This window comes from Atta cephalotes (assembly GCF_000143395.1).
Source record: "Atta cephalotes unplaced genomic scaffold scaffold00062, whole genome shotgun sequence".
NCBI classification, from domain to species: domain Eukaryota; kingdom Metazoa; phylum Arthropoda; class Insecta; order Hymenoptera; family Formicidae; genus Atta; species Atta cephalotes.
In genome coordinates this window covers 674,974-693,474 of record NW_012130126.1, presented here as the reverse complement: position 1 = coordinate 693,474, position 18,501 = coordinate 674,974, and the positions used below count along the sequence as shown (strand labels likewise).

Below are 18,501 nucleotides of genomic sequence, written 5' to 3'. Positions count from 1 at the left end.
ATACGTTACGTAACTAACTACGTACTACGTATATATAGTATAGTATATATATATATTATATATATATATTATATTATTATTACTTACTTCTTCTCTCTCTCTCTCTCTCTCTCTCTCTCTCTCTCTCTCTCTCTCTCTCTCTCTCTCTCTCTCTCGCTATTAAAAATATTCGATAAAGAATAAATGTACGATTTGATCCATATCCAAGATTCAATTCAAGAAATTTGTCAGCTTATGGATTGCCACGTTCCGCGTATTCTGTTAAAAAAATTGATACTTAATCAAATATCAATAAGTTCTCAGACAACATAAAGTATCCAAAATCGAGACATAATTTTTGACATCTAAAAGATATCTTAAGGACTTATGTCTCAAATTTGGACTTTGTATTATCAGAGTTCTTAACTTCTAGGAAGTCAAGCGGTATTGTTCACGAACAGTATGAACTTATTGCATTGGCAAGATTGTCCAAAATCTTGTTCACTCCATACAAAAAAATGACAAAAAGGAGGCAAATATTAGTTCAAACACTATCTAAAGAATGGTTAAATTGGATCTTAAAACAATATTTTGAACGGACCAAACGATATTTAATCACCATACGAACGGAACGATACAAAATATTGAGTATTAAAAAAAAAAACATGTGATTTTGCTTAAGTAGTCATGCAACATATTGAACAATGTCAAATACTTATATGATAGTAGAAGAACTAAATATTTATGTTTTAATCAAATTTGTCCCCGGCTACTCATTTTATTTAACTAAACCGATAATTGAAATGTTAGTTGTAAGAGTCGCATTTTTTTGGCGCTTACTGTATTAATTATTGCAACGCGGAGACAATCAATCAACATTGACTTATCCACCGATTATTCATGTTACTCTGAAGAATCGGAATCAGATTCGGCCGGTGCGTCGGGCGTTTCTTGAACTTCTGGCATGGTCTCAGGGATTTTTTTCGTTGCGATCGTCGCCGAGACATACGCACCCGGCCCTTCACCTTGCGTATGCTCAATCCCTACCCTAAATAACGTTTGACAATACAGCAATACTCAAATAATATTAATTTAAATAAAAAGAAAATAATAAAAAGAAACAATTAGAAATATATTCGAATTCTCATCCGGGTGTCATGTTATCTTTGTTTAACATTCGATAAACAATAAGTATGGAGTGATACCTGGATGACACTCGGCTGTCTTCTTATAGGAACGCTTATTAATTTTAATAATCGAATAATTCAACGATATAAAAGTTTGGAGAGTTCTTGCTATATAATTTATAATATTAAAATAATAGAGCTTACCTGTATTCGTGACGCGACAAATTTCGAACATACTTCTCTGGGGGCGCATCACTGTCACTGTTCTGGAGACTGACGCTCCTCGCAGTCGTATGAGATACTTGTGTCGCCGGCATTGTAAACTCTACGTAACAATATTCCGAAAGATTTTCGGGGATCTGATCGTAAGAGGTGAGAGCCATACGGCAAACCAGCTGATGCGTCGTGTACGCACCTAGAAATAACCGCAAATAACTGAAATTGGCCAAGAGCCAGCAGCAATCATTTGAACGATGATTTGAACATATATTTAAACCATTATGCATAAAATTTTTATTTTTATGCAGAATCTAAATATTCTTACGTTTAGTAAACGTTTTGTTCAGACTTCCAGACTTCAGTTTTTTAGTTCACGAAGCAGAATAAAATAGCATAAAAAATATAAAGTATAATATAAAAATTTTTTAACAATGAAACAAAAATTAGAATAATTTGTTAATCTCGACTGACGCTATAGTGACACATAGAAAAGCGTAAGCAGTAAGCAAATCAATTATGTTATTCGCTACTACTTACATTATTGTCTTACGTTCTCGACTGTGATTCGTCGACCGTTTACTGCTTAGATTTTTTTATACAGTTTAAGTAAAAAAAAATATAAGCAAGTACCTTGACCCTCTTTTGGCAACCTGGGCATCCTCCATACGATAGCACGATGTTGATGCTCATATTTCGCCTGGCCGGAAGTTACTTCCATCAGTTGCGGTTCCAAAGTATCGACAGCACCCAAGAATCTCTCAATTCCCTTAATCTTTCCTGTTCTTCTATGTGCTGATTTTACCGAACCATATCTGAAGTGTTTCTCCACCCTAAAGAGATAGATCCAACACTCAGGTATAGGAAAGCGAACCATCACGTCTTCGCATGGTATTTGGCCCAATTTTCTAGATGCAAAACCAGGCACGAGAATGTCTGCTCTCAGCTCCACCTGAAAAATAAAAAGAGATCAAATGATGCAACTCCAATAAACATGTCACTATGAAAATTTGTTACGCGTTGCAAGAATGAGAGGAATGAAAAGAAATTTTAAGAAAATTTAAGATTTAAAGAAAAAGTTTTACATAAAGCCTAATATAATATTTTTATAAAAGAACGGAGAATGACGATACTACCTAATATAAGAGATAGAAGAAAGATACGATGATGGCTAAAATCAACAAGAAGTTTTCGCTTTTATTTAAATACTGTATGGAATGTGAAAAAATGGAAAAAGGGAAAATTACCTTGTTCCCGGTAACGCACATAACAGCTTTTAGCTGAAGCGGTAGTTCTCTATTTTTAGGCGGTCTTACGCGAAACCGCATCAGTTCAATGTAACATGCATCAGGTGGCTTGAACCTTAGAAGATATATGTTAGTAAGGTATTAGTTGTAAAATAAATTTATAATTTTATGGTTAAAAATACACACATGTTGATTAGTTAAAAGCAAAATTATGTTAGTGTCTTAAAATAAAAGTATCTTATATTATAAAGAACTTTAAGTCTATTATTATTAAGATGCTTATTTGTAATTGCAAAGAAGAAATTGTTAGAATTATTAATGTTTTATCTGAAGAAAGTTACTTATCGATTTTATTATTGTAAAATACGTACTTTATTATCCTTGATTTTTCGTACTCATCCTGCTGAACGCATGAATGGAACTCGACGTTCTCTAGGCGAATCCATTCTTCCGTTACGACGGGGATGATATCATGCCTACCAACAACCTCTTTACCTTGTCGCCACATATCATTTATTCCTAATTCTATGTCGGGCATACCTAAACAATAAATCAAGTTTCATAAAAAATCTAAATTAGAAAAATCTAAATTTAAAAAATCTAATTAGTAAGAACACAATTTTTCAATTATGATTTATTTTTTTTAATGTAGCGCAATATATTTGCAATTGTTGTGATATTTACCAGAAAGGAAACCCAGGAAGAAAAGACGAACACGTGCGATTTGCTTGTCTACATGACCCTCTGCGTTCTGCTCGACATATAGCTCATCCACGACTGTTACCTGAACTTCTTCCATTTTGTAAGTTAGAGCCCGATCACGATGCGCCGGTAACCTGAAGAGTGCTTCCTCGATAGCACAAGAAAATTGTTTCATGTCCTCGTAACATTGGGAACCAAGTTTGAATAACTGAGAGATCTGCATACATATATAGGATGTACAGATGTATTAATTGTACTGCTTAATATTCATTGGAAATGGTTTATATCAAGAATTAAAAAAATTTGCCTGAGGTGCGTGTTCAACAGGAAGACCCAATTTCTTCAAATCACTCCCAAACTCTTTGACGCCTTGATAATCCCCTTGAATAGCATACGCTGCGAACTGGCTGAGTTTGTTTGTAAGCCGTTCCGCCTTCGTAACCTGGCCAGGTCGCACGCCAGGTCTTTCCTTATAGAAGATGTATTGTAGCTTCACTGTAAAGATCTTCCCGTACTGATCAAATTGTTGAGCGCCGATGTCCGACACCGAATAACAAGCGAGCAGAGGTAATTCTTGAAACGGATCTTTGTCGTCTTTATTATTGAACAACTGTAGACTCGGATTGTCACCCTGATAAACCAGTTTGACAAAGATCTTCTTCCAGAAACGTTGCCCTGTGATTTTCTTTTTGTTCGGCTGTCGCAATTGCATCTCCCAACCATCGCCGGTGTAAGTTATCCGCGGGAAATCCTCAAGCGGTTGGCTAACATCTTCATCAAATAAAGGAGTAGGCGGGGTTTCCTAAAATAAGAAAAAATATTTTATTCCATTTATCTATCTATCCTTATCTCTATAGGACTTAATCAAATATGGCATTTTAAGCATCGCACAATTCTTTTCTTATTTATGCTTTTAATTTAATTAAAGAATAAAAGACAAGAACTGCGCGTAAAAATATATTTGGTTGATGGAGAAACAATTTAAAGTAACGCGGGATAGAATGATTTATCTAATGCGAATACCTGAGAATCTGTCCTAGCCATTTCGGCTGTCTGTGCAGTTTCAGATACCACAGCATCCTGCGCGATTCCAGATTTATCAAAGGGATTGAAACGTGGTGAGGAATCTGTATACGCAGCGATCTGCGGACTTTTTGGCGGCGGCGCTAACGTAGGTACAGGTCCACCTTCTGCTGTTATCTGATCTCCTTCTTTTGGTCTAAGAGATAAATAGAGAATTGATATTATCTATGTACTAATGTTAGAAATAGTATTATTACTTGAATCTAATTGTTCTTGAATCTAATTGTGTACAGCAATTCAGACAATAATTGATAATTTTTCGATGTTATTACTAAATATCTCACGACTAGCATCAGAAATATATCAATTTAAAATTTCTTAATTTTTTTCTTTTCAGTCAGTAGCTTTTTCTTTAACTTACTTGATAAACACACTGAAATCGGGTCCCTCGTCCGATTCCGCAGACTCAGCTCTTTTTACTTTCGTATCCGGTGGTGGAGCCGTCATACTCAAGAAAGAATCAAAACCATCAGATTCTCCAAAACCAGTGATCGTCGCTTCCGAGCCAGCTGCTGATGAGTCTCCCCAAACTGAAAAGAAAATGATTATAAACAGTTAAATATTAAAATATAAAGTTGCAAAAAAAGTTGTCTTCATATATATCTACCATCGCTGGAAGTGTCCATAGCGATTGGTCCGCCACCGAAGGCATCCAAGAAAGGATCTCCGCCATTGGTTTCTGGTTCGGCAGCCCTATCAAATTTGGACGCAAAAGCATCGAATGAGTCACCAGTATCCTCGATCGCCTTCGTCGTAGCGGCGAAGTTATCCAATTGTTCTTCGGGCCTGTAAGTCTCGTTTCCAGGAAATTCTGTTCCAGGAATCGGACTGGTGGAGATCAGGCCACTGCTGACTTTCTTGGTCGGTTCTTCGAAATCACCTAGTAGATCCGAGGCAAAGGCTGACTGTGTGACTTCCGATGGAGCAAATAAAGGCTGAACTGCAGCTGCGAAGGGTGCGGACGTGGTTTCGATTATGCCGAAGGGTGTTATCGTGGTTGTATTGGTCATGGAGAAAAAGTTCGCATCAGCATCGGTAGAAACCTGTTCTACTCCTATAAAACGATGGAATTATGTAAAATATAATAAAATTATTATTAGCAATGTAACATTATTTCAGATGAATTGATATTTTTATCTATTCTATTTCCATAAACAAAAAAAAAGAGAAGAAATTTTCTAACCTTGGAAAAGTTCAGTAGCTGCTGTCAACGTAGGTTGAATTGCAGGGACAGGTTCCGTGAGGTCCAAGACAGTACCCTGTCTAATGTCTGTTTCTATGACCGCGAAAGGAGTCGCAGAAGTCACTGAAGGCCGTTTCTCGTTACTAATAATATCTTCCGGATATTCCATTCCAAAAATAGGCTGCGCTTGCGGTACCAGTGCCTCTTCGCTCATACTTGCGAAGGGATTGTCTTTAGTAGTAGCAGTCATCGAAACTCCAGTGATAAGACTGGTAGTATCCGTAGTGGTCATGGAAGTAGAGAAGATACCGGTCGAGGTGACTTCAGAAGGTGCATCAAAGAGATCCATGATGTCTTGATTTTTTGGCAGTTCAACAACTTTATCATCTGGGATCAGATCTGGCACATTGCTGTCGACGTCCAGAAGATCGGCAAAGCTGTGCTCCGGAGTAGGTGACGGGGAGTGTATCAGCGTGGGACTGGGCGTTCTAGTTGCTTGCAAACGATCCAGAAGATGGTTTGAGGTAGCGTCCATTGCTCCCGTAACTGACAATATCAGATCCTTCGTGTTCTTGGCAGGTGGTTGTACCGGTGGATGCGGTATCGGTGGTGGTTGTGGTCTCGGTGGAGGTGGTCTTGATGGCGGCGGTTTTCCATTTTTCGACGGAGGTGTTGCCGCTGGAGATGGTTGAGGCGGACTAACGATCGTCGTCGGTTGTTTCTCAGCTGTTGTCGTCGTCATCGTACCAAATAGATCTACATTCGTATTATCGGACGTGACGAAAATATTTGATGATTGGCTAGTGAAGACGTTGGTTGCTGGCGTATTAGTGTCGGCGATCGCTCCGAATCCGATATTCGGAGCGGTACTTTCAATGCCAAAGGAGGCAAATGGATTAGTAGAATCGACGGATATCGGTGGTTCGTATGCTGTTTGATCGCTGCCAAAATTTAAAAAAGGATTCTCACCTGCGCCGGAAGTTGCCGCGTCAGTGAAATCTTGGAGAAAAGGATTAGAAGCCTGCGGAGGCAAACCACCTCCCGGTTCTGTTGCATAATCGTCCATTAAGAACGGATTACCACCCTTGGAATCCATGATTGAATTGACTCAAAAATTCCGATTACAAATTAATTATAACAATTGTTAAGCGAAATCTTTTGAATTGTACTTCCATAAAAATAGAATAGACTAATTTTAGTCTGTTTGTTTATACTCTGCGTGTTAGGCAGATATTTTTTGGTATAATTTTAATTCGTCAATTAACATAAGCATTTTGGAAATCTCCCGTTATAATATTATAATATAGAAATTATTGCTGACATAAGTAGAGCATAAGGATTTAAGCTTTATATAGCTTCAAAAGAAATAATCCACTTGTATACTTAGTTTGATTAACAACGAGATATTCAAAAGATTGTTCTAAAGATTCTGAAAAAATAGAACTGTATATAACAATTGATAATATTACTTCATCAGTTCGGATTCGAGCAATTTCAGTTCGGTTCGCCCAGGCTCGATAGTAGCGAAGCTAGTATCGAAGGGATCCACGTCGTCGTCCAAAGTAAGATCTTTATTTTGAAGCGGCGTCAACACTTTGTCGCCGGGATCTTGTCCGTCTAAAAACAAAAAATCTTTGGACTCCTTTACTTCTTCCGCTCTAGGATCGAAGTCGTCGATTTCTGGGATTGTCGATGCTACAATGGGTACCACCGTAGGTAGAACAATAGAGCGCGGTGGTTGTTGAGGAATTTGCTGTAATTCACTTTCCAATATCTTCAACTCTGCTTTACCAGGCAGAATGTTCGTCGCGATAGAAGTGTCGAAAGGATCCGAATAGGAAATTTCCTCTTCCACGATAGATTTACTCTCGATTCTAGGTGTCAGAGGTTTTGCATCGACTTCGATTTCCGCATCCAAAATGCTCTCCTGTCTGTGGGGTTCTTGTTTTGGTATCACTTCCTCTTCGACTTTTTGTATCAATGATTGTAGCTGCACAAGTTTTAAATTGCTCGGTGTGACCGAGGTAGCCGTGAAATCGCTCTGTCTTCTGATTGGTTCTGCGGTAGATCTCGGATCAAAGTCGTGATCACTCAAACTATGAGGCAACTTGGGTTCTTGCCTCAACAATTCTGACTCAATGAGCTTGAGCTCGGTCTTGCCTGGCGCGACGTTATTGACGAAACTCGTGTCGAATGGATCGACATCTACTTCATCGTCCTCTGTTGGTAATGACTCTTCTATTGACTTCTGGGAATAGTACGGTGTCAGCGGTTTAGAGGGTAGTGTCTTCTCCTCTTCGGTAGTCGCGAGAAGGTCGGGTCTCTTTGACGGCGTCGGCAATTCAAACGCAACAGCTTTGGTTGGAGCTAGTTCAAGAACTTCCGGCCGGGAAGTCTTTCTCTCGAGATTCGTTGGAGTTGCTTCGACTTTCTCGTCCTCCTCAAAGTTAACAGTAAACACAGGCTCAACTGGCGCAAATTTAACAGGTGCAGATGGTCTAGGTGGTGGCGGTTTTGTAGGTAGCTGCTTTACTGATGCCTCATCTTTCCTTGGATCAAAGTCATTATCATCCTCGACGCAACTGTTAGATTGCTCACCAAGTAATTCTTTTTCTAAAACCTTGAGTTCTGTTTTGCCGGGTGGAAGCTCTTTCACTGCAGACGTATCAAAAGGATCAACGTAAGTGATATCCTCAATAGGCGCTATTGGTTCGTCCGCCAATTGACTAAGATCAGTGGTCGAACCGCCTAACAAGTCCTTCTTTGATAGCAAACTGTTATGATCATTTTTCTGTTCACCATCTAACTTCAACAGGCCAGTTTCGTAATCTCTGTTAAAACCAGCGGGATCAGTTAGTGATATGGATACTTCCGAGACAGGCAATTCTTCAAGTTCTTTCTCAATAAATTTTAGCTCTGTTTTACCTGGTAATATATTATCCGCGAATGTAGTATCAAACGGATCGGCTTCGTCGACAAAGGTAGCCGCTTCGAAGCTGGCCTCAATTATCTCTGTCTGAAAATCGGTTGTTTCAGGCTCCTTCGTGGCAAATGGATCATCGGCTTCCTTGAGATAAGTCGAATCATTTGGCGAAGCGTTTAAATCAAATTCAGCGTCATCTAAGTCAGGAATTTCTTCTAAGATCGTTTTCTCCTTCAAAATTTCGAATTCAGAAATATCAAGTGGACCATTCGATGTTTTCTCAGTCGAGGCTGAATTTTCTTGAATAACTGTAGGAATAACGGGGCTGACTGGTCTTGGTAGCACAGGTGGTAATTTCGTCAAATCAACCGGAATATCGGGAAGATCGCTATCATCATCTAATAAAGTCTTTTCTACTTCTGTCGATTCCGCTACAACAGTTTCCACCAACGGCTGTTCCGCCTCGTCAAAATCGTCTAACAATAGATCTTGTTGAATTCGAGGTCTCCTTCCCTTGGTGATCTTGCAAGTGCTTACATAATCGATTCTTCCCGATAATACCTCAACAGCATTGCCTAAACTAACTAGCTTATTGCCCTTTTTATCGACAGTCCGAAGAACCTTGTCGGCGTTGGTAGTGTCAAAGGGATCGTCCCCAGTCTCTTCCTCAGTCGGACTGTCTGGTATGTAAGCTAATTGAACATCGATGTTTTGAAGAACGTCGATGTAAGTGGTGTCGAAGATATCCCCATCGGCGGAATCCTCTTGTTCATCTTCGTCTTCTGGTACGTCTACAAAACCATCCTCGTTAACGAGTGATTTTTCTTCCTTTGTTTCTTGACCATCGATCTCCGGCGGTGCAGCTTCGATTGGATTACCCTCCTTGTCGAAGCCTATCCACCTCTTTGAGGATGATTTGTTGGAGTCCTCTTGCTTTGCCTCCTCTGGTTTCTTCTCTTCCAACGGCGCTTTTCGCTGGAAGAATGAAGTAGATTTTATCCGATCGAGATCATTTTGAGTCTTCTTCAAAACCGAATCGACGCCAGCAGTCAAAGCCTGGAACTTTTTCCACTCGTCAGATCCGGTACCTTTGGCTGATTCGCCGGCTTCCTCGGCTTTCTGTTGGGCCTCTGCCCGCTCGCGCCGATAACGCTCGAGCTCTTCCGGATCAAACTCCTCTTCCTCCGCTCCCTTCTTGCCCTTCTTCGGCTTTTTCTTCTTCTTCAGCCCCTTGGCTAACTTGTGCATCCTCTAAGACCTACTGTGGTGCGTGAGAGGCTTCTGAAAATAAAAATCCAGATTATTGCACAAAAATATGAAATTTATTACAATTTATGAAGAATACATTTCTCCAACGATAAACATGATTAAAACATTTTTGGAAAAAAATCACTTTTGTTACATTTTTATAATTATACTGTGCAATTTCATGAATAGATGATGCAAAACATTCTATATATTTTAGGGCAAGTAATTAAAATTTCTTAATTATTTCTACATAATTACGATACTATGAAAATCGATTTAAAAATCATCGAGTCATTAGCTATAGTACTTTACGTCTCCAAATAGAGAGTGACAATGCGGGATCATTGCCAAAAGAGGCCAATCGATCGTAGTGCAGTAACCGAATGTTTTTCTGCCTGGTCCTCAACTCAATTCCGTTCGATAAGCAAAAATAGCGACCGGTCGAAATAAAGGCGAAATATTTCTAACAGCATTTCTTGGAGATGTGCTCTATGAATGACATCTAATTGCTTCACAAATGACCTACCAGACCTGTCAAAATCGTCGAAGACTTTAAAGCTTTATATAGAAAGCCGATAAATTAGATTTTCGCCGAGAAATGTTCTTTACATTTTGTCATGGAATTTCAAGATTTTCATATTTCCATTGTATTTCAATGACGTTGACTTGCGATGAATTCGGTAACAATACGATGCATATTTCATGAAAATGTCTAAAATCGTACATTACGCATGATGCGAATGTGAAAGTAATAATTTACAAATGTTTTTAACTGTCTTACGTCTTATTATTTTATGTTAAATTAAACAAGAATGCATCAATAGATAGATTACAAACTATATACGCTGACGCCTGATAAGCTTATAATCGTGTGACACACGTGTATATTTGCATTTTAATCGATATACACCAAACTTACAAGTGTCGATACAATTTAATTAATATACCAGCGTGTGGTACAGCAACGGATCACCAATAAAACGATAAACATGTAATATAATACTTTCTATTTTCGATGTTCTCGCATGGCGAGCTTCGAGAAAAAAATCGTAAACTAAAATGTGTCAGTTGATGGAAGAGGTACGCATATTAAAGGGGATGGAGGATAAAATGAAAACTCCTCTCGATAAAATTCTTAAATGTGACACTTTTGTTTTTTCTATGTGCTATATATTACTCTTTGATGACGGTAAGAGCATCCTTTTACACGCACAAATCCCTCGACGTAGTTAAGTTTTCATCACGGGTCGCCGAGCAATTTCGGCTGTGAATTAGCCTTGGTCTGCAACGTAGTGATGCACATATACGTATTTATGTGATGTGAATTCACGTATATGTGTGTGTGTGTGTCACAAAATTATAATCGATATGACGAAAAAGCAAACGAGCAGATTCTAGCAAACAAAAAGAAATTCATCGGTAATGTACCCAGCAAATATTTTTATAAAATATTATTATATCGCAATTAATGTTAATCTATTAATATTAATTATTAGATTGCAGTCTAAATTTTAAAGTAAAAGCAGTGAGCAATCAAGAAATTAAAATTAAATATAAATCAATTTGGATTTTGTTCTTGTATAAATAACTCAAAGAAAATGTTTATCAGAAAATGTTGAATTGCCACTTGCATAATAGATATATTTCGTTGTATTATGTGCGAATACAACAAGTAGCATAAAATAATTTAAAAAAAAGAAATATCCAGTGGCAAAGGTCATGAAGAATTTCTTAAATTTCAGATAACGTTTAGGTCAAACCGATTCCTGTTAGACGTTCTAGATTAAAGCGATCGACAGTGACTTATGTCAGTGTTTCTTTTGCTTCTTCTACATAGCTAAATGGAAGTAAATTATGCATATCATGAATGTTTAATACACTTTGACTCATTTCGTTAATTAAAGATCCAAGTGCTCTATTTGTTCCTATTTTGTTTGTCAAAGTATTTCTTTAGTATCGTTCATGAATCGATATTATCATATACAACACAAGATACTTCAGAAATAGAGACATACATATCTTCGATAATAGAGGTATTATTTGGATTTTGTATAATTAAAATTACAATTAATGCTGGTTAATGAAAGAAATTTAATTAATCAATTGACTTTTTTAATTAATATATTTACATAATATTATCGGTAATACATAAATTATATTAGTTGTCATTTATCTACTAAATCAAATTAACATAAATATGTGTTTACTTAAAACTTTTCTACAAATTATTAAAAAAGTATCTTTAATGATTAATATAGTGTGCCATTTTAGAAATTAAAAAATACAAGTGCAGTAGATTATGCCTTAAAGTTACATCAGATTTTCCAAATAACAATTTGTAAAGTGCAATTACTTTGATTACAAAGAATTATTTATAAATCGAAATCATGGGTGGGGAAACAAATAATAAATAGCACATTTGCAGTTTTATATGTAAAAACTTTCAACGCGTATATTGAAATTTGCAAAAACTTTTTTAAAAATTTAAAACAAATAATATATTTGTCACATTAAACATCAATGTCATTGTACTTAAGTTATTATAGTGTGCAATTTTATCAGATTTAAAATAAATTGAAAACAATAATTAAAGAGCTAATGAGTGCAGCACAGACTACGATGTGCAGAATCAAGTAAAAACTTTATCAGATTTTTAATCAGAATATCGAGTACAGGACAGTTAGCGACTCTATATTGTGTCATGCATTTTTTCAAATTATGTGCGTCAAATATGTGTTACAAAATAAAATATAAAAAAAGTTTATAGAAATTATTTATACGTTTAGGAAAAAATAAATAAATAAAGAGTAGGACAAAGAAAAATCTCGTGCGTCATCGGACAATATCGTTAAATTTTATCTTATTCATTACTTAATTAGGTCATACCGTCAACGAAAAGATTTGAATTCAATAACCAATTGCAGTTATCATAAAGCTATATTGTAAGTAAAGGTAACGTATTAACTGTAACGATATCTCTCGAGGGCTTTGCCAGCACTTGTCACTTACACATTCTACCTGAAGTCTGTCACGAGGTCTTGAATAAGAGAAACTTGAGAGTATAATATTATATTAATTTCGATTATATCTCGTTTCTCGATTGTAATTTCAACAGTTATATGATAACAATAATAAAAAAATGGCTAACGATATGAACATGTCTATTTTATATGTCTATAAAAATTTATCTTAAAAGCGTATAAAATTTATTTTAATATATTATATAATATATTATATTATTTGTTATAAAATAATATATAGACATCTCCATCTTTTTATCTGTGAGATTTTTTTTCGAACAAATAAATATTTTTGGCATAGAATATCGGAGTACTTATAACTTGCAATACAACAAAAACTCCGAGAAACGGTTTCATGAAAGAAAAGTAACAAGTTTTCGAAAATATGAGATAATACGCAACACGCGGCGATAAAAATCAATACTCTATAAACGCAGTACTTAAAGAGAAGCTGCTAAACGTATCTTTCCTGCGGTGCAGTCGATCAACAGAAGAACAAGATGGGGGATACGCAAAAGACTGCCAAAGACTACTTTTCCTGCACCGTAATCGATCAGGTCTTCTAAGTCTCATTGCAGTTCACAGTGTATTAAGTCTTGCCACAGTAGTCGCTGCTGTGTCAGCCACATTCATCGAGACACAGGGGACTACGAGCGCCTCAAGAAACACGCGAGTGCTTCGCCGAATCTAATTTTATCTCCACCGAAAGAGTTTGAAAGCAGCGCTATGCCGATAATTCGTACTTTGCATGCAGATTTTAAAAGTTCAATAAAACGTTTGAGTTTCTATAGAGAACAATGAATCGCACTGTACGGCGTTTATGATATTTCAATTTTTCAAAATCTCTCCAAAGACAAGGATTCGTATAAGCAATCATATAAGACATTTAATAATTCAAATTGTTGATTAACTTACGTTTAAGTGCAAATTTAACTTGATATAAATTAAGCATGCTCGAGAAACTGAAAAAATAAAATTTGTAATCCCATCCTTTCTGTATAGTATCCCAATAAAATAATAACTAATCACTAAGATATATATCATCAAATGATGTAAATCAAACTTAAAAGTCAATAATATGTTCTTTAAAGCTACTGATAGGAGGCCAAAAGAAGATCAAAAGAAAGTAGATATGTGTCAGATGAAATACATAAATAGAATTAACGACATTTCTCGTGCACGATGCACGGAATGTCAAAAATATAAATTAGCTCGATCTTTCTTTTCTAATTTCAATCTAGGATGTCTATTACTATGTAAGTTATATCATGAGAGCTATAAACCATCGATTTGCGGCGACATTAATTAAACGTGCAACTAGTAATTGTATATACCATGATGGAATTCAGCAATGCGTCCAAGATTATCTAAATTCTAGAATTTAGAATTATAGTATACGTGTTTCGTATCTAATCTAATCGCGAATAAGTGGACGAAGAGTTATTTTCGATTTGGAATAAAGTATAATGCACATAATGACAATTATGCATCGGAAGTAACGATATGAGATCAATGAATAGAGTCGCTTGTTGCAAACGTGAAAAATTTTGTGAAGCTACGAAAATATTATGCGACTTGTAAATGCGCTGCGCGATTACAGGGAGATGCCGGAGTGGCGATCAATCCGGTCGAATATGCGAGAGCGCCCGCCGTCCACCGGGGGTGGCACCTTCGTCCGCCTTTCGGCGGCGGCTTCGCTAAACCGAGGTCATGTAATACTTACGATTTCAGCCTCATCAGCCACGTTGATACGACACACATTTTTTCCGCGTCATCCCGCTCGACTTAGGTCCTGGATCGCGGTTCGAGGTAGTTCGATACTCGCAGCCGGCGTATTTGGTTCGTGAAAAAAGAATGACGGCGACGACAGTAGCGGTAGCGATGTTGGACGGCGGCGGCGACGGCGGCGGCAACTGCGGCGGCGGCGGCGGCGGCGGCCGCGCCGGATGCGGAAGATTGGATAAACAAGAAGTCAGAGGTAACGAGTTACACAAATGAGTTATTAGCTGAAAATGAGCGTCGGCTACGGTAATGGTGAAGGTGGCGGCGGCGGCGGCAAGCGTCGATAGAGACGCAAAGGCCGTGCCGAAAGCGAAGGCGACTCACCTCGTACTCTCCTGCGGACCGAGCTATTTTCAGCATCGATCCATTTCCATCGAAGAAGAAACATGCGCGCGGCCACACCACCCACCGCCCCTGGCGACGGCAGCGACGGCGGCGGTCTCAAGAGTTGTTGACGGTGTTTCCTGTCAAAGCGATGAAATCGCAGCCGACAATGTTCAAGGGTGAAGGAATATCATTGAAAAATCGCGATATCTTATAAGATCCAATAATGGTGCCAAGGATTGAAGGACAAGAAATTACCTATTAGTTCAAAAGGCAGCTAGATTTTTTTCACTTATTTCACCAAACATGAATTTTATTATTATATCGAAATAGAATAGCTGGAATGACGGTCTGGCAGTGGCGCTGGGGATGGGGAAAGATGATACGTGCTCAAGTACAAAAAGAAAGAAAATAATGCACTCACGTTATAATACGAAGACTAAAACTTTTTTTATTAATTACTGACTTCATTAAAAACGATATAATCATAATTTAACAGCAATCCTTTAATTGGGACGCAACATGATGGTATACCTTCAATCGTGTAAAAAAATAATTAGCTTCATAATGCCAAAGTTGAAATTTTTTGTGATAACTTATATAATAAAATGTAAAAATGGTAATCTAGCCGCTTGCTGATGGAAAGATAGCTTTGGGAGCTGATGATAACGATGGAAGTTCTTGACAAAACGTCCTGAAAAATCGTTGTCAGATTATATCGTTTTTAACGAAGTCAGTGCTTTATAGATAACAAAAAGATCCAAATCGAGACATAAGACCTCTTTTAGACGTCTTGTGGAAAAACGTCTTTAAGATATTTTTACGTCTTATATCTTATTTTTTAAACAAGCGTGTTATCTGGATAATTATAATTAAAATAGTTTTAGCCTTGGTATAATAATGTAAATGCATTGTTTTTTTTACGAATTCGAGCACGTACCGTCTTACCCCGTCTCGCAGCGCCACTGCCAAACCGTCATTTCAGCAATCGTATATACACTTCAGTATAACAATAAAATTCATAAAGTAAGTTTGGTGAAATGAGCGAAAAAATCCAATTGCTTCTCAGATAAACTATTCTTATTAAGATTTAAAGAATTAATTAAATCGCAAAGAGGGGATGCTAATGTCATGCGGATTTATTGATTCATATTGATCAGCATATAATTAGCTCTCTGTTATTCCAATTCCTATAGTGTGGATTATATGAATCGGCATAGGCTAATAATAAATGTAGTATACAGAGCTCGTTAAATAGGTCGGAAATATAACTACAGTTTCATTGTTTAGTGATTCTTTAATATGATTGGTTCTTGCCTTTAGTTCTTTGCTAGATCTAAAAGTAAGAATCAATCATATTAAAGAATCACTGAGCGTTATGATTTGTTTTCTCTACTGACTGCTGCTATTCACTCTGTGCCTGTGGAACCGCAACGTCAATCACTGACTGCCAACTGCAAATGCTATTTTGTTTGGTAAAAGAGGCATTCGTGTAAACATTACAAAATCCATTTGCAAAATGCATCCTGTACTAAAATATTGCAATAAGTTTCTCATCAAGTAAACTTACGAATAATAATATTCGTATGTTACTTTTTTTTTTCAATAATATCCAATTGTTAATCGGAAATAAATTTAAAACTAAATTAAAGACGGGAATGTTAGGCTTGGTACGAAAATACTACGAGAGAATACCTTGTCATCGATGGTCAAATGTCTTTTTTTTTTACGAACAGAAAAGATTAACATGAATAGAGATGGTATTGTTAACAATGGAAACAATATATTATCTACAATCAAGACTCTTTCGGGACACATATTCGAGGTTTGATAATCTTGTAGCTCTCGCAATATATGTGGGCATGTATATACGATGTATATACATATTCGTATATATTTCTCTCCTTCATACATATATTTCTCCTCTTTGAAATTGTACGTTTATTTTACACGTGGAATTAATATAATTAATAATAATATGAATAATATATAATAATAATAATAACAATAATTGTAAGAATAATAATGTACATACTTTCACCGTTGTTGTTTACATAATCGTGATGGTAATCATAATCATGCGTATAATGATCATAATTATGACGTAATTAGTACAGGTTTGCCAAGTGAAGAATTGCTGTCGAAAAAATTTGATTCGCTTGATTTGATACAAATGTGTATCCGAGATTTATTTAATACACAATACGTGCCGTCCATTACGCAGGGCGGTTATACGTTAACATTTGTCTGCCATGATCACTCGACAAAACAGCACATGCAAGAATAATCATAATAATAATAATAATTCGGATAATAATAATTAGAAAAATTAATAATGATGAATTCGAATAACTATCCTTCCCTTCCTCTTTCTCTCTCTCTCTCTATTCTTTTTCTTTCTCGCTTCCTTTCTCTCTATACATAAGTGCACAATTATTTACATAATCAATATAATGACAAATTCTAGGGTGCCTCTTGAGCGCATTTTAAAACTTGGATTCATCTGGAAATAATCCAGGATTATTTGGCACATCTTGCTTGCGTCCTTTCACACGCGGTCTGATACGTGGCACGATATTGGACCGTGCATGCATTGATTGGCTCTTAGAAGATCGATTTTAAATAGCTAAAAATTGAAATAACGATTTTTTTTTCACCGTAGACACATCTCTCTAAGTCGCGCGTCCATTTTTACGACTGTTTCACATTGAATTTAGTGTATCTATCTTTTTCTCTCTGGATCGACTAACATTACACAGTTGATCTAATCACGATACAATAGCCCACAATCTCTATACGAACGACACATCTTTGCCGAATTTACCGGAGCTCTTAAAGTCATCGAAGAAAAGAAAAAATACAGAAAAGTTACTTTCCGATATAATACACAATTATTGCTAACGCAAGATATATTTATAAGATACACATCGCGCACTTGCATTTACCGAATAATTTCCAATGAAAAACCACAATGGCCTTTCTTTTTCTTTCTCTACTACACATTTTTTCTTTTCTATTTCGCATCGATCCCTATTTTCGTAGCGATACAATGACACAGATAAACATTTTTTATCCTATTCAATCGCGTTGCGTAATAATCGCTCCCTGTAAAAAAACACTTAGGAGAAATAATTTTATGCGAAATTTTCAAAAGCTTATATACCGAAGTCACAGTCGAGCCTAAGTCTATTGCGTTTAACGAATCTACAGGTTCGAAACACGAGTTTCTGCTCTCTAAACAAACAAATGTCTAGGGCGAACGATAAAACGTTAGCGAGTTTCGCCTTTTTCGACATCGCAGACGTTTCTTCTTGCGTTCGAAGAAACGCATAAAGTGCGTCGTTATGCGTGTGGGATCGTCGTTTCGGAATTTTTTTTTCCTTTATAATAAGAGCTTCCGCTTGATTAGAATAACAGGACTGCCAAAAATTTCTAACCAAAATTTCATGTGAAAAAACGTGCAACTCTCTATGATCGTATGCAAAAGTTCGATATGTGTGTGTGTGTGTGTGTGTGTGTGTGTGTGTGTGTGTGTGTGTGTGTGTGTGTGTGTGTGTGTGTGTGTGTGTGTGTGTGTGTGTGTGTGTGTGTGTGTGTGTGTGTGTGTGTGTGTGTGTGTGTGTGTGTGTGTGTGTGTGTGTGTGTGTGTGTGTGTGTGTGTGTGTGT

The 18,501-nt window shown here is 36.9% G+C and overlaps 2 protein-coding genes across 2 annotated transcripts; both read right to left on the bottom strand.

Annotated features, from left to right (window-relative positions):
* Positions 1-882: 882 nt before the first annotated feature.
* LOC105623666 (protein stoned-B) lies at positions 883-6,633 on the bottom strand. Its single transcript, XM_012205047.1, has 11 exons — positions 5,538-6,633; positions 4,962-5,408; positions 4,716-4,884; positions 4,295-4,490; positions 3,579-4,073; positions 3,254-3,488; positions 2,941-3,109; positions 2,570-2,684; positions 1,956-2,274; positions 1,311-1,521; positions 883-1,027 (listed from the first exon to the last, which is right to left on the bottom strand). Exons 1-11 carry the CDS (start codon positions 6,631-6,633, stop codon positions 883-885), a joined length of 3,597 nt encoding a protein of 1,198 aa, XP_012060437.1.
* Positions 6,634-7,002: 369 nt separating this feature from the next.
* On the bottom strand, positions 7,003-9,708 carry LOC105623667 (protein stoned-A). The gene has a single exon (XM_012205048.1). It carries the CDS (start codon positions 9,706-9,708, stop codon positions 7,003-7,005), a length of 2,706 nt encoding a protein of 901 aa, XP_012060438.1.
* Positions 9,709-18,501: the final 8,793 nt, after the last annotated feature.